The sequence below is a fragment of the Aotus nancymaae genome, unplaced genomic scaffold (assembly GCF_030222135.1).
Source record: "Aotus nancymaae isolate 86718 unplaced genomic scaffold, 86718_ANA_hifiasm-v0.15.2.pri h1tg000108l, whole genome shotgun sequence".
Classification (NCBI taxonomy): domain Eukaryota; kingdom Metazoa; phylum Chordata; class Mammalia; order Primates; family Aotidae; genus Aotus; species Aotus nancymaae.
The window spans coordinates 18805413-18822762 of NW_026988523.1; the positions used below are offsets into that span (position 1 = coordinate 18805413).

The 17350-nt window shown below is 36.5% G+C and overlaps 1 protein-coding gene across 3 annotated transcripts in view; it reads left to right on the forward strand.

Annotated features, from left to right (window-relative positions):
- PLA2G4A (phospholipase A2 group IVA) overlaps window positions 1–17350 on the forward strand; it is a 434510-nt gene that overhangs the window by 309205 nt on the left and 107955 nt on the right. For all 3 annotated transcript variants that reach the window (XM_064370567.1, XM_064370568.1, XM_012444627.3), the window contains one exon: window positions 4162–4264. In XM_064370567.1, coding sequence (XP_064226637.1) covers window positions 4232–4264 — 33 coding nt within the window. In that variant the 5' untranslated portion in view covers window positions 4162–4231. The remainder of the gene's footprint in view (window positions 1–4161; window positions 4265–17350) is intronic.

A 17350-nucleotide genomic window follows, 5' to 3' on the forward strand; every position in this document is an offset into this window, starting at 1 on the left:
GTCTATTTTGTGCGCTATAACAGAATATGACACACTGGGTAATTAATAAAGTAAATAAATTTATTGGCTTACCGTTTTGGAAGTTGGGAAGTCAAAGGCCAAGGTGCCAGCAGTTTTGGTTCCTGGTGAGGCTATTCTTTTCTTTCAAGATAGCCATTGTCCAGAGAAGAGGAAGGCTGGATCTAAAATATGGCAGAAGGCAAAAGGGCTAAGAGAGAGAGCCCATTCCACAAGCCACTTTAAAAAGGCATTAAAGCCACCCATGAGGGTGAAACCCTCATCAGCTAATCACCTCTCAAAGGCCCTACCTCCCTGTACCGTACATTGGCAATTAAATTTCAACATGAGTTTTGGAGGGAATAATCAAACTATACTGTCGAAGCAGTTGATAATTGGTTAATGTTATCAACAGAATTTTCTATTAGGTTTTAAATAAGCAAATGCAAAACCAAGATTACAGTAATTTATTATGATAAATCAGAATGATAGTTTGTCCTCATTTTTATTTAAAAAGTTAATTTAAAATGCTGTATACATTTTCAACCTGATGAATATTCATGATACGATAAAAATACTTGTACTTTAGGAGCGTAAGAAGTAAGTGATGAAAGTGAATAGATGTTTTACTTTAAACACACATTTTCTTTTCTTGTTGGTAAAAATAAAAATGATTGATGGACCAGAATGAAGAGCAGGGGGCATCCTTATTTTTTAAGAACTATGGGTAATTTATACCATTCACATAATATTGCTTCATATTTTTTACAACCAAATATGATGAAGAAAGTGAGTTTAAAAACGCAAGGGCATATGAGAAAATCCCATTTTTGTAAAAAATATTTCAAATCAGAGATCCAAGATGGCTGAACACTAGCAGCTCGGGATTGTAGCTCCCAGAGAAAGTGCACAGAACGAGAGGACGCCACACTTTCAGACGAATTTTTGTTACCCACGGACCAGAAGATTCCCAGCGGAGGAGCCCCACGGGTCATCAGGGCGACTCTTGTGGCCGGCATCGCGGTTTTGCCGGCACCCCTGCGAGGCGGTTCTTGGTGCAGAGTGAACGGGACTGATCTATGTTTGGAGCTCTGGGAAGGCAGAGTCGCCCATTTACCTGATTGAAGAAGGGACTCAAGAGGGAAGCCAGACTGGAGATTCCCGGGCAGAAAAGCACCACGAATCTTGATGCTGCTGTTTTGGCTGGCACAGTGGGTTGCCCAGATTTTGGCGCTGGGAATCAACAAGTTGGACGTCCACTTAGAGACCTAATTTGAAAGTAGGCAATTACAAAGATGACAGGTGGATGAACTCACAATGAAGGGAAGAAACCAGCGTAAAAAGGCTGAGAATACCCAAGATCAGAATGCCTCTCCTTCTACAGGGGATCACAGTTCCTCATCAACAAGAGAACAAGACCTGATGGAGAACAAGTGCATTCCAATAACAGATTTAGGCTTGAGAAAGTGGATAATAAGGAACTTTAGTGAGCTAAAAGAACATGTTCTAGCTCAATGTAAAGAAACTAAGAACTTTGAAAAAAGGTTTGACAAAATGCTAAGGAGAAATGACAACTTAGGAATATAAGTGAATTAATGGAACTGAAGAACACAATAGAGAACTTCGTGAAGTATGCACAGGTTTTAACAGTCGAATTGATCAAGCACAAGAAAGGGTATCAGAGGTCGAAGACCAACTTAATGAAATGAAACGAGAAGACAAGATTAGAGAAGAAAGAGTAAAAAGGAATGAGCAAAGTCTCCAAGAAATATGGGACTATGTGAAAAGACCTAATTTACGATTGATAGGTATACCTGAATGTCATGAAGAGAATGAATCCAAGTTGGAAAATATTCTTCAGGATATTATTCAGGAAAACTTTCCTAATCTAGTAAGGTGGAACAATACTCAACTCCAGCTAATCCAGAGAACACCTAAAAGATATTTCTCAACTAGAGCAACTCCAAGACACATAATCGCTAGATTCACTAGAGTTGAAATAAAGGAGAAAATTCTAAGGGCAGCTAGAGAGAAAGGTCACATTACCCATAAAGGGAAGCCTATCAGACTCACAGCAGACCTCTCACCAGAAACCTTACAAACTAGAAGAGAGTGGGGGTCAATATTCAATATCCTCAAAGAAAAGAATTTTCAACCCAGAATCTCATATCCCGCCAAACTAAGCTTTATAAGCAAAGGAAAAAGAAAATTTTTCACAAACAAGCAAGCACTCAGAGATTTCATCACCATCAGGCCTGCTTTACAAGAGCTTCTGAAAGAAGCACTACAAACAGAAAGGAACAGCCAGTATCAGTCATGCCAAAAACTTACCAAAACGTAAAGAGTATCTTTATAATGAAGAATCTACATCAACTAATGGGCAAAGTAGCCAGCTAGCATTAAATGACAATATTGAACTCACAAATATTAATATTAATTCTAAATTTAAATGGATTAAATGCCCCAATCAAAGACACAGGTAAATTGAATAAAAAGTCAAAACCCATCGGTACGCTGTATCCAGATCTATTTCACAAGCAATGACAAATAAAGACTCAAAGGGATGGAGGAAGATTCACCAATTAAATGGAGAGAAAAAAAACAAAACAGGAGTTGTAACTTTCGTCTCTCACAAAATAGACTTTAATAGTAACAAAGACTAAAAGAAACAAAGAAGGACATTACATAATGGTAAAAGGATCAATGCAACAACAGGAGTTAATAATTATAAATATATATGCACCCAATACAGGAGCACCCAGATACATAAGACAAGTTCTTAATGACTTATAAAGAGACCTGGACTCCCGCACAATAATAGCGGGAGATTTTGACACCACATTGTTAATATTCGACTGATCAACGACATAGAAAATTAATAGGGACAGCTATGATTTGAACTTAGACCCGGAATAAGTAAACTTAGTGAATATTTATAGAATTCCCCACCCCAGGTCCACAGAACATATATTTTTCTCAGTATCACATTACACCTATTTTGAAAGTGACCACATAATTGGAAAATTGGAAGTAAATCACTTTTCAGCATTTGCATAGCATTTCACAGACTTAAATGAAATATTGGTTGGCTGTTTGTTTTTTATTTTCTTCCCTTATTCCTTCCTGTCTCCGTTGTTAAGCACAAAAAAAAAAAAATTTCAAATCCTCTGTTTTCCTATTACTTTAAGTTTTGTGAAAAAGCAGTGAAATGGCCTGGAAAGATATACTTCATAATGAAAATTGTGATTACATTTTATTATTTGTTCAGCAGTTTGTGTTTGTTACAATGAGCAGGAATCATTTTTATAATTTTTTAAAAGTTGATGTTTAAAAAGAAAGATTATTAAAAATTTAAAACGAATTTGATTTATTCTGAAATAAAAACATTTTATAATCTACATATTCAAGATAAATAATAAGGATACATGGAAAGATATTCAAAATTAGATGTAAATTATAGAATACTCAAATATAAGTGTATGTTGTTTTATGAAGTCTCAAGGACTTGGTATCATCGAAGAGCAAAGATGTTTATTCATTAAATAGTTTTTATTTGATTTTAAATAACGAAGAATAATTGTAGAAGAGAAAAGGAAAGTATAGAGAGTATTTTTCCATTAAAATATTTTCAATTAACTGCTTCTAAAGTAAACTGGCATCTTCAAATGAACAAACATTTATTTAAAAAATATCATTGCTAAAGTTCAAATTCAACATGAATGTACTTTTATAATTCCTAACAAATAGCTAGGTGAAAAAAAACTTTCCTTTTTATTGTGAATTTGTGTAACGCTGACCCCACTGAGGAAACAAGGACATGTGGCTTGATTATAAATAGTACAAAATGATTTTAACTTTCCATAATTTCAACACATTTCTCCTAAAATACTTGGCAAATGAAAAACAACACAAGCCCTTGTAGTTTTCTAATAATTATTCACAGTGTAAATTTGAAGAAGTAAATATGGAAATTAAACAGTATCATCAAAATATGTTTACCTTTCCCCTACGTTATGTGTGATACCCATTCATGTACCTAAGGAACTCAACCTATCTAGTGTCCTTGGGTAGACTTTTTCTTCCTAAGACGCATACTCATAATCCTTCAAATCTTAGAACTGCATCCAAAAGGAAGCGTAACAATAGTGATTGTTTATTTTGTAGGTTTTACGGACGCTAGAGTGCCAAAGAAGACCTTTGAAGTGTGAAAAGATTTCCTGTAATTGAAACCGAAATGTCATTTATAGATCCTTATCAGCACATTATAGTAAGTCATTCACTGTTTATGAATTCTTTCTGGGAGGGGGCTGATATGTTTCCGTATGTGAGTATTGCGGGCATTGCTAGTAAAGTAAAACTGTGACAGCTTCTCCATTTGTTATTATAGTCATATGAACTTAATGTGGTACAAAGAGGCTATGGACCATAATAAAACTAATTTAACTTTTCATTTTATTAGTTTAAGTTTCCAGAAAAGAGGAAACTGAAAGGAAAAAAATACCAAAACATCTGTAATAATAATGGAACAATAAAACTGTTGTTATCACTTAGCAGTCATCAGCCTGCGTAGTTTGCGCCCTTCACATGACTTGGTGGAAAGAAGAATGAAAGTAAAAAATGTCTGAGTTCAGGGCTATGTTTTGGTTTGCATTTTTAGGGTAATTAATTCTGTAAACTTTCCCTTAGTTAGATATGTTTAAACAAATTCTTCTATGGGTGGTTAGTTTTAGTAAAGAGTTAAGTAATTCAAATTTTAATATGTAATTTTCCAAACTCCAGTGGAAGTATACATGTTCTCTTCTGGTCAGTGAATAGAAGAGAGAGTTTCTTGCTGAATTCAGCATTTGAGACTCAGGTTTATATGAGGTTGATATAGGTTTAATGGATATTTAAGGAATAATCCATAGCCTCATATTTACTTGAAATAAAATGCTGTTTTCTTACTCTGCATTCATTTCTAGATATAATCCTCTCTCTTGCCCTCCTTAAATAAAAAGTTTATTATAATCATTTGTAATGTCTTGTTTCTGTCCGTTCATAACTTGAACCATTGACCTGGACTCAGCCCTTCCACTTCACAAAAAGGTCTAATTAATTGGCTGCTTTGGGGCTAAACCCAGTAAACTCTTCAGTCCCCACACTCCTTCTACCCTACTCTGCTGCTCATTACTTTTTTCTTAAATTCTTCTCAGATTTTTTGGTTTTGTTTCTTCTGTTTTCTTGCTGTTGGTTACTTCTCAGTTTTTTTTTTCTTTTTTTGAGATGGAGTTTTGCTCCGTTGCCCAGGCTAGAGTGCAGTGGCATGATCTCAGCTCACCACAACCTCTGCCCCCTGGCTTTAAGCGATTCTCCTACCTCAGCCTCCTGAGTAGCTGGGATTACAGGTGTGTGCCACCACACCCAGCTAATGTTTGTACTTTTAGTAGAGACAGGGTTTCACTTTGTTGGCCAGGCTGATCTCAAATTCCTGACTTCTTGGTCTGCCTGCCTCAGCCTCCCAAAGTGCTGGGATTACAGGTGGGAGCCATCGCGCCCGGCCTATTTCTCAGTTTTCTTATGCAAGCTCTTATTTCTGTTTGACTCTTTAAAAAATAATAATAATAATTGAGGTATAATATACAGGAAGTACATAAATCTTAATTGTTAAGCTTGATGGATTTTTACATATATATTCCACCCCTGAGGCCATCACTCAGATTATAAGCACCCAGGAAGACTTGCTCATCTACCTTCCAATCACTTGCCTCAAAGGTACCCAGTATTTTACCTCTATTATCATGGGTAAGTTTTGCTTATTTTTGACCTTCATGTAGATTTCTGCATTCAAAACTATATCTATGAGATTCATTCATGTTGTTGTGAGTAGCAGACTTCCACACTTTTACATTGCCATGTGGTTTTTCATTATTTGACTATATCACAAGCTATTTATTTAGTCCACTAATAACCATCATATTCTCTTTCAATGGCAATGGTGAATACCATCGTTCAGTGGCAATAGTGACTTCCTGTAAATCAGGCAACCATATATGTGTGGCTTCATTTCTTTTCTGTTGTATTGGTCAAATAGTCTATGTTTGCTCCAAGACCAATCCATCCTAATTTCTGTAGCTTAAAAGTGTGTCTTTATATATGGTAATGTAAATCCTCAAATTTTTTCTTCTTTAAGAATATCCTGTCTATTTTTAGTTCTCTGCATTTCTGTATAATTGGATTCATTTCGCCAATTTACACACACACATATGCACGCATGCACACATGCACACACACATGCACACAAAATTGCTGGGATTTTGGTTGGGACTGCAATGATTCTATAGAGGAGAGATAATATGATAACAACATTGAGTCTTTTAATCCATTAATAAACCATGAATCTTATCCAAAACTAAATGTTGCTTAATTTCATCTTTAATTATCTCAATAATGTATTATAGTTTTCTGTAAGAAATCGTGTGTGTGTGTATATATATATATATTTTAGATGTATTTTTTGATATTTGATGTTTTAATGTAATTGTAAAGATATTTGCAAACTGTATTTTCCAATTAGTTGTTGCTATTTTTTTTTTTTTTTTTTGAGATGGAGTCTCACTCTGTTGCCCAAGTTGGAGTGCTGTAGCAGGATCACGGCTCACTACAATCTCCATGTCTTGGGTTCAAGCAATTCATGTGTCTCAGCCTCCCTTGTAGCTGGGATTACAGGCGTCTGCCACCACACCTGGCTATTTTTTTTGTATTTTTAGTGGAGATGGAGTTTCGCCATGTTGTCCAGGCTGGTCTTGAACTCCTGGTTGAGTTTATGTTTAGAGAAAATATGAAAAAGTTATTGATAATAACCATAACATAAGATAATGTAAGCCCGCAATGTGAGGGCTCTGATAAGAGACAATGAAGATGACTCTGGGAGTATATCACAGGAGGAATTAATAACACGAATCCTTCTGGAAAGAATTTCTAGGGGAAGTAACACATTAGCATAGACCTGAAGGTTAGCAGAAGTTTGTCAGTTAAAGAGAGATAGAATGACTTTTCTGAATTGGAAAAAGTAGGCATATGTGAATTAGTCTGAAGGCGAGATATAATAGTACATGATTCGAGGACATGAAGGAAGTTCAGTATGGTTGGAACACAAAACATTTCAAAGAATATGATTATTTGGAATGACTTTCACTCTTCTTGATCTGAGCAGGCCTTATTACTGACGGGCACGTAGCCCACTCATATGTCTTGTCAGATGATCTTGTGAACTGGCCAGTTTCTTCTTTTAACATGGCAGAGTATATTTAAAAATCAAACTGCATCCAGACATCTAAGGTTCAGCACTGCTACCTTTTCTTGAAAATTTTGTTAACTATAGCAACAGATTTAGGCTATAATAATTACCAATGTGGTAATATTATATTATACCATATTATAAAACATGAAAAAAACCCCACATATTGGTATCACATTTTTTCCTTTCTCCAACATCAGGCTTAGACATCAACTAATATTCTAATTTATAGCCCTTTTAAATGATCTCTTGGGTGTGAAGCCAAGTTATAGCCCTTTTAAGTGATCTCTTGATCTGTGAGCGTTACAGTTTTCTTCATTCTTCTTATTCTTGCTGTGTGTATATGGAAAAAACCAACTGTGGGTGCACACTTGTGTGCGTGTCCGTGTGTGTGTATGTGTGTGTAAATTGTTTTAAAAACAAAATTTCCTGCTCAGGTTTTCACAGAAAGATATTTTTCAAAATATGTAAGTGAGCAAGCACACTCAACACTGAGTGATATTAGTAAAATGGAAAGTTGGAGTGAATCAAGCCAGCTTACTATTAATAGTAATGAGCTCTTGGTGCCAAACAGGCTAACACAGTTTTGGCTGCCTCAAGGCCAGAAGACTGGGCTCATTTTCACCATTCCTGTGATGCAGGGACACGTTGGAGAATCCTGCAGGCTGATGCAGCAATTTGCAGCCAGCAAGCTCTCTGGCTTCCGATGGTGCTTGGATGTTAAGAAGCTGGTAGGAAAATAGAGCGACACATATATAACAGAATTTAGTTCTCATATGTCTAAAATCATTATGAGGTGCCTTCCAACCTTAAGGATTTTTGTGTCTTCAGAATTTATTGAAGATTTTTTTTTGACCAGGAGCCATCAATTTTAGGAGAAGAGATCAAATATAAAATATTTATAACATTTCCATCTTTTTACTCTGAATAGATGAGTCGTCTCCCTGAAGTGAAAAAATTCATACCTCTTTCTACCACCTATTAACAGTGGAGGGGCACTGCCCCATATCCCACAGAAACTAAGGTTGTCTTCACATTAGGGACAGTCAGCCACATGGACATGGCAGCATGGTTGCATACTAAAATACAAGGGCTTTTAAAAAATACCATTGTAGGATGACTAGAAATTTTACCAAAAATGTAGAAAGCTATTATTCAGATTATTACAGTAATACAGGAAAGAAAACCACCACTGGAATAGGCAATCAAAGAACTAGTGTTCTGTTGGCAGTTCTGGTCTTCCCAGTTATATGCTCATGAACACGTAGACTCTGACTTTTACCTGCCTCATCTGGAAAACGGGGTATAAATAGGACCTGCTGTGTCTGCTTGACAGAGCTTTTATTAATAGTAAAGTGTTATGTGCACAAAATTATTCCTTTGAAATCATAAGATATTTTTAGAAAAGTTAGAAGGTGAGAGGCTGCTACTGGAAAATCAAGAATATAAAAGTGATGAAACTATAATTACAAAAGCAGAGGACTGTCAATGACTTAATAATGAGTTTTTAGGCAAATAGTATTTTTTGAGAACTCACAATATCTAGAAAAATGAGGAAGAAGAAAGCTAGTGTATTAGGGTTCTCTAGAGAAACAGGGCCAATAGGAAATATTAATTAATTTATTAATTATGAGGTATTAATTTGTTATGACAAATAGGAGATATTGATTAATTTATTGATTTATTATGAGACATTAATTACTGCTAACTAATTAATTATTGGCTCACGTGATTATGGAGGCTGAGCAGTCCTACGATCTGCTATCTCAAGCTGAAAATGCTGTAAAGTTGGGGTGTATTTTGGTCTTAGTCTGAAGACCTGAGAATCAGGGGAGTTGATAACATAAATCCCAATCTGAGGGCAGGATAAGATAGAAGGAGATGTCTCAGCTCCAGCAGTGAGGGGAGAATAAAGGGAGTGAAGTCTTCCTTCCTCAGCCTCTGTTCTGTTTGGGCTCTCAGCAGATTGGGTGACGCCCATCTGCAGCTAGGAGGGCAATCTACTTTACTAAGCTCACTGATTCAAATGCTGACATCATTTAGAAATACCCTCACAGACATACCTAGAAACAGTGTTTAATCAGGACACTACATGGCCTACTGGAATTGATGTGTAAAATTAATCATCACCGCTAATGAGAAACTTCTTTTTTTTTTTATGACAGTTTGAGTACCAATAAGTCTTTATTTATTCATTGTATTTTCCCAGGGAAGGGAGAAGGGAAGGGAAGAGTCAGCATGTGTTAATAAATGATTAGAAAATGGGAAAGGAAATACCCAGTACAGCAAAATCAACCATCAAATAAACACACCCCAGTGATGGGGTGAGAAACTTCTTATATTTCCTGGATATCAGCCCTGCCCTGCCACAAGCTTCTCTTAGGAGGCAACTGTGCACTAATTTAAAGTAATGTCCATGTTTCTGCTTCTTTACCACACAACATAGATCAGAAATCCCTAGAAGGTCACCAGGTTTAGCTTTCAGTTCTCAAATTTCTTTTTGGTTCTTTTTAAAATCTTCTCAGCCTTTTTTTTAATACTTCCAGTTCCATAGAGTCACATTTCAATTTGACTTTATTTTCCTTGAACATCGTAAGTCTAGTGTAGCTGATGAATGGATGCGTTTGTTTCTGTGGCGGTTGATTAATTACGCTGGTTTGTAGTCTTGGTGTCATGCCTCCTTATAGTCCCAGTTATCTCTGATTTTGTATTGAACATTGTGGTGAAAAATAGAAGTAATCTTTTAGAAAGAAGTTATTTACTTCCATCAGGCCCCTGGGGAAACTAGCTGGTTGGGACAAATGTAATCCCAGATTCTGGGCGGCTTAGATTACACTAAAATGGGTTGCCAGTACATGGAAGGGATGTTCATGGTTATTCCTATGTCACGGACTATGGAGATTTTAATTTGAAGCAGGAGTGTGGATTACCAGGGTCCTTATGCTTAGAACGCTCATGAATCTCTTAGGGCTGCACAGTCTCTCAGTCCTGTCCTCTTCTGGATCAGGAAATGCCACCATGGTAACACTGAGCTCACCTCCCTGGTTTTTTGTGCTCTTTTTAATCTTTGCTCTCTGTCCTGGTAGTTAATGCTTTCCTATCTAGTTAGTTCCTTCCTACTTTTAGACAAATGTTTGTTTATGTATTAAAACGTTATGCATTTTATAGTTATTTTGAGTGGGCAGTGGTCACCTTGATTACTTACTCTGCTGTTATCGTAAGTGGAATTCCCTGATTACTTCTTTCACAGTCAGTAGTGCCTCCAGACAATCCCAAAAAGATGGATAATCATCCTATTTTAAAGGATTTCCACACATGCTAAAGTTATCCCCTAAACTTGACATTCAGCATTGCCCTATTTGCAGTTCTAATGTTGGAGTCTGGATTTGTGCCAGGGAACCCTTGAGAAAATCCTGTGTTACTGGCGGCACTGTTGGTTCTTCACCATATGACAGTGTTTTTCTACATCCGGAGTATGGATCTTCAGTGCTCAGTGACATGAGATAGGTAAAGGGAGCCTCCTCCCCATCGAAGTCTATGTGCTGAGAGTAAGAAAACCTCATTTTACCCACTGTATCATTTTACTTAGTGTATAATATTAAGTAAAATAATATATTTAATTTTTATATAATTATATACTAATGTAATATATTATTAACATGAGTATAGAAATAAAAATATTGAAACTTTTACTTTTCTGTTTTTAATTATTTTTATATATAGTCATTTAATTCTCAGAAAAGTCATATGAAGTTGGTTTTCTGATTACCATTTTATATATAAGGAAACAAAGACAGAAAACAGAAAATTTTATTGTAAATGCCCTTCTGTCTGTCTTTTTTTTTTTTTTTTTTTTTTTTTACCTAAAACTCCTGAGAATATACCAAGTAAGTCTGTGTCTTTTAACTATGAACTTTTTTTTTTTTTTTTTTGGAGACAGAGTCTCACTCTGTCACCCAGGCTGGAGTGCAGTGGCATGATCTCGGCTCACTGTAACCTCCGCCTCCCGGGTTCAAGTGATTGTCCTGCTTCAGCCTCCTGAGTAGCTGGAATTGTAGGCATGCATGCCTGGCTAATATTTTGTATTTTTAATGGAGATGGGGTTTCATCATGTTGGACAGGCTGGTCTGGAACTTTTGACCTTAAGTGATCCGCCCTCCTCAGCCTCCCAAAATGCTGGGGTTACAGGCATGAGCCGCCACACCTGGCCTGAACCTTTTATTTGTTGCTTAATGAACAGAACAAGTAAGTCAGGGAGGAGGTTTTTGAGTTCCTTAAAATAGGGATAAAATATCTAAAATAGCATTTGTTGGCATATCCAGATTTTCAAGTGTATTGTATTTATTGGCCTTAAAGTTCACATTTGAAAACCATCTGTGCAAACACATCTTAGATATGAATGGACATGATCATCTAGGGCAGTAAGTCTAAACCGAATAAATATGACTGCCCAAAGTGCCAAGGATGTGTGGGAAAAACTTTTCTTTTCTTTTCTTTTTTTTTTTGAGACGGAGTTTCGCTCTTGTTACCCAGGCTGGAGTGCAATGGCGTGATCTCGGCTCACTGCAACCTCCGCCTCCTGGGTTCAGGCAATTCTCCTGCCTCAGCCTCCTGAGTAGCTTGGATTACAGGCATGCGCCACCATGCCCAGCTAATTTTTTGTATTTTTAGTAGAGATGGGGTTTCACCATGTTGATCAGGATGGTCTCTATCTCTTGACCTCGTGATCCACCCGCCTCGGCCTCCCAAAGTGCTGGGATTACAGGCTTGAGCCACCGCGCCCGGCTGGGAAAAACTTTTCAACTGCACATACTACTTCATGTATTCTAATGAGCTTCTCCAGAAAGGGGGAAGTGCACCTTTCCTTCACAGTCCACTCAGTCACCAATACTCCAGGAGAGCGTAGATTTCATCATAAGTATTGAGGTGGGAAAAGGCTGATGTTCAATTTTTGTGTGTGTGTGATGCTATAGCTATTTAATTACCATTGGATTAGAATCTATATAGCACTTACAATTTAGGTGCCAGATATTTGAGCGATTGTTTCGTTTAAGTGTTTTAAGGATATTATAGTCACTACAAATTCATGGTGAACATATCATTAAATAAATATTTTACCATTTTCTTTTTTAAAGACAGGGTCTGCTACGTTGCCTAGGCTGGTCTCAAACTCCTGGGCTCAATCGATTCTTCTCTCTGAGACTTTCAAGTAGCTGTGACTACAGGTGTGCACCGCTGCACCTAGATAAATTATAATTTTAGAACCAAGCTGTTATCATTAATATTTTCTTTTGCTGGTTTCCACTGCTAGAGCAGCCCCTGCAATCTTTTTCCTTTTTTGTCTGACACTTCACTTTTTAAAATTCTGTTTTTAATTGACACATAGTAATTGTACATATTTATAGAGTACGGTATCATGTTCCAATATATTATACATAGTGTAATAATCAAATCAAGATTTTTAGCATATTCATCACCTCATACATTTATCCTGTCTTTGTGGCGAGCACAATGAAAATCTTTTCTTCTGTTTTCAGATGTGCATCACCTTACTATTAACCATAGTCAGCCTGCTGTGCTATAGGACACGAGTACTTACTCCGCCTTCCTAACATTTTACCCATTTACCTTTCTCTCCCCATTTCCTCCTCCCTCCTATCTTCCCTAACCTCTGGTAGCCACTATCTTACTCTCTACTTCTATGGCATCAACTTCTTTAGATTCCACATATGGGTAGATCTTGTGCTATTTGTCTTTCTATGTCAATACATAACTATTTTTTTTTTTTTTTGAGATGGAGTCTTGCTCTCTTGTCCAGGCTGGAGGGCAGAGCCAAGTAATCTTGGCTCACTGCAACCTCTGTCTCTCAGGTTCAAGCCATTCTCCTGTCTCAGCCTCTTGAGAAGCTGGGATTACTACCACGCCCGGCTAATTTTTGTATTTTTAGTAGAGATGGAGTTTCACCATATTGGTCAGTCTGGTGTCGAACTCCTGACCTCAGATGATCCATCCTCCTCAGCCTTCCCAGGTGCTGGGATTACGGGTGTGAGCCGCCATGCCCAGAGGCTAATATATACCTATTTAACGTAACGTCCTCCAGGTTCATCCCTGTTAGAACAAATGACGGGATTTCCTTCTTTCTTGTGGTTGAACAGTACTCCATTGTGTATATGCACCACTTTTATTTATCCATTCATCCATTGATGGGCACTTAGGTTGATTCCATATCTTGGTTATTGTGAATGGTGTTGCAATTAACGTGGGAGTGCAAATTTGTCTTCGACACACCATTTTCATTTCCTTTGGATATATACCCAATAGTAGAATTGCTGGACCATATAGTAGTATCATTTTTAATTCTTTTGGAGAACCTTCATACTGTTTTACACAATGGCTATACAAATTTACTTTTCCACCAACAGTGTTTAAATGTTTCTCTTTGTCTACATCTATGCCAGCATTTGTTATTTTTGGGGTCTTTATGATAGCAATTCTAGTTGGAATGAGGTAATATCTCATCATGGTTTTGATTTGCATTTCCCTGAGGATAAATGATGTTGAGCATTTTTTCATATACTTGTTGACCATTTGAGTGTCTTCTTTTGAGAAATGTTTTAAAAATCAGATTGTTATTATTTTGTTATTGAGTTGAGTTCCTTATATATATTCTGGATTCCAGTCTCTATACTTCTGGTTAAAAGAGGACTTAAAATCTCCTTACTGCAATAAGAATGCACTCTATATTTGCTTTTATTTTTAAAAATATATACATATATAGCTCGGGTGTGGTGCTCATGCCTGTAATCCCAGCACTTTGGGTGGCTGAGGTGTGCAGATCACTTGAGCCTAGGAGTTTGAGACTAGCCTGAGCAATATGGCAAAATCCCATCTCTACTAAAACAAAAACAAAATACAAAAATTAGCCAAGTGTGGTGGTGCGTGCCTGTAGTCCCAGCTACTTGGGAGGCTGAGGTAGGAAGATCATCTGAGCTACTGCACTCTAGCCTGGGTGACAGAATGAGACTCTGTCTCAAAAAAATAAATAAAATAAAATAAATATATAATATATTGCCAAACAATGTATAAACTTATTGTGCAGGTGATAAATTTCTTGTTCATGGAAAGAAGAACCTCAAATCATGTTTCTGACTTTGATTCTCTTTTAGCGATGTCTTCTAGAGCTAACCAATTCTGTTCCAAATTAGGTGTTTTGAGCATTAAGATAATTTCTGCAAATAGCCAACCCATGACTGAGAATTCTGAAAGCAAGGTTAGATAGTATTGTTAGACTATAAAGAGATAATGCTGATTTTTTTTTAAACTGTTGGTGAATAATAGCAAAACGCCTGTGCTTCATAGTTATTTTAGAATGAAACTCCACACCAGGAAGTGAAACTGAAAATAAGTATCTTACCAAAAAACCTCATGATTTATTAATGACATTAATGCAGCCATTAAAAAAAAATTTCTGAGAAAGTGCCTGTTCCCAATTGTGATGATTATCTCTGAGTTTATAATAACATATCGTAGTCTTTGTCGTACTAATGGTTTTTAGTTTTAAAAATTAGGCAAAGTTAGGTTGAATAGAGAAAACAATATTTGCTTGCAGAATCTACATCAGCTTTATTTTGTAATTGTTTCTTTGGTTCATGTCTTATATCAGTAGAGTTTTAAACAGACCAGGAAAATCATTAAATTGATTTGGTATAAACTGGTTCTTTTTTTCAATACCAGTCATTGTTACATATATCAATATACTGATCCAGAATGAATAGAGAGCTTTTTTTTTTTTTTTTGAGACGGAGTTTCACTCTTGTTACCCAGGCTGGAGTGCAATGGCGTGATCTTGGCTCACCGCAACCTCCACCTCCTAGGTTCAAGCAATTCTCCTGCCTCAGCCTCCCGAGTAGCTGGGACTACAGGAGTGCGCCACCATGCCCAGCTAATTTTTGTATTTTTAATAGAGACGGGGTTTCACCTTGTTGACCAGGATGGTCTCGATCTCTTGACCTCGTGATCCACCTGCCTCGGCCTCCCAAAGTGCTGGGATTATAGGCGTGAGCCACCGTGCCCGGCCAAAAGCTTTTTTCTTAATAAATAAAAAAATTATAATTTCGAAAAGAAAAAGGTCTTGGTTTACTATGGAAACTATTATGGATGAAGAAAGACACTCAGAGTAGTCCAAGACCTGAAGGCAAAGCTTAAACTTCGTGACTAAATTGGTGGATTGAGCTTAGATTTGACATCTCAATTAAAATAATGACATCTCTCCCTGCCAACTACCAGCCACCATCGTCCTGAGTCATTAGTTTCCCTTGGAGAACACTGGTTGCGAATTCAGTAATATAATTTCCTCTGGCACTATCCCTGAGATATAATCAAACATCTTCTATCCAAGTTGAAACCTGGTTGTCTGGACTAGTTTGAAATTACTTGTGATAGTGGCCCCAGGAAACATGGTAAATGATTCTCAAAAGACTATTTGGATAATCACTGATTGAAACTGAATATCTTTCTCCAAGAGTGTGTGCTTACTTTATTATAGATACTTTCTTATTAATCCTTAAAGCTCCTCTGTAGGCACAGACACAGGACAGTAAGCCTGAATTGTAGTAAAAGGTCACCATTTACGATCTTTTTTTTTTGAGACAGAGTTTTGCTCTATGGCCCAGGCTGAAGTACAATGGCTCCATCTCAGCTCACTGCAACCTCCATCCCCCTGGGTTCAAGTGATTCTCCTGCCTCAGCCTCCTGAGTAGCTGGGATTACAGGCGTGTGCCACCACGCTCAGCTAGTTTTTGTATTTTTAGCAGAGACAGAATTTCACCATGTTTGTCAGGGTGGTCTTGAACTCCTGACCTTGTGATCCATCCACCTGTAATCCCATCACCCAAAGTGATGGGATTACAGGTGTGAGCCACCATGCCTGGCCATCATCATTTACTATCTATGAGTTACTGGGAAATTACTGAGCCTTTCAGAATCTCATTTTACTCATTTATAAATATAAATAATAACACCTATAGCATTGTTGGGAATATTAAATGACCGTTGGTGTCTAGTAGAATGTATGACATATGGCTTATATTCAATGAGTCCTTGTAATAAAAACAATCTTTCTGTATGTGTTATTAAGAAACATTTAATATATGAATATATTTGCAACAACTTCAAAAGGCAAATATTAGTGGATTAAAATATTGCTCAATTTTTATGATTAAGGAAGTTTCTAGGTATTTGAAAACTCATGTAATTTTAGAAGCTCTTAGATATGGAATAAGAGCATAGGTGATTTTGGGAGGGAGCATCATTATGTATAATAATTATTATTGAGATGGTTTCTTTAGTGGAGAAAGTTAATTTTTAAGTTAGATTTTCAAGAGCATTTTCTCATTGTATTTCAAGCTCAGTTAAAATCTCTGTAGATTCTTTTTTTACGTGTGGATGTCCAGTTGTTCCAGCACCGTTTGTTGAAAAGACTATCTTTGCTTCATTGTGTTGTCTTTTCTCCTTTGTAAAAGATCATTTGACTTTATTAATGTTCTTCTGTATTCTATTCTATTGCCCTGATTTATTTATTTATTTATTGCCAGTACCACACTGTCTTGGTTACTGTAGCTTTATAGTAAGTCTTGAAGTTGCATAGCATCAGTCCTCTAACTTTTTTCTTCTCTTTCAATTTTGTGTTCACCATTTTGAGGTCTTGCCTCTTCATATGAATTTTAGAATCAGTTTCTCATTTTCACAGAATAGGTTTTGATTTTTATTGGGACTTTTTTGAATCTATAGATCACTTTGGAAAGAACTGACATCTTACATTATTGAGTCTTCCCATCCATGAATATGGAATATCTCTCCATTTATTTAGTTTTTCTTTGATTTATTACATCTGAGTTTTGTATTCTTCTTCATATAGATCTTTTACATACTATGTTAGATTTATAACTATTTTATTTTGGGGAGTGCTAATAGAAGTATTATTGTGTTTTTAATTTCAAAGTCTATTTGTTCATTTCTGGTATGTAGAAAAGCAATTTGACTTTTGTATGTTCCTAATATTTTTATGATTGATCATTT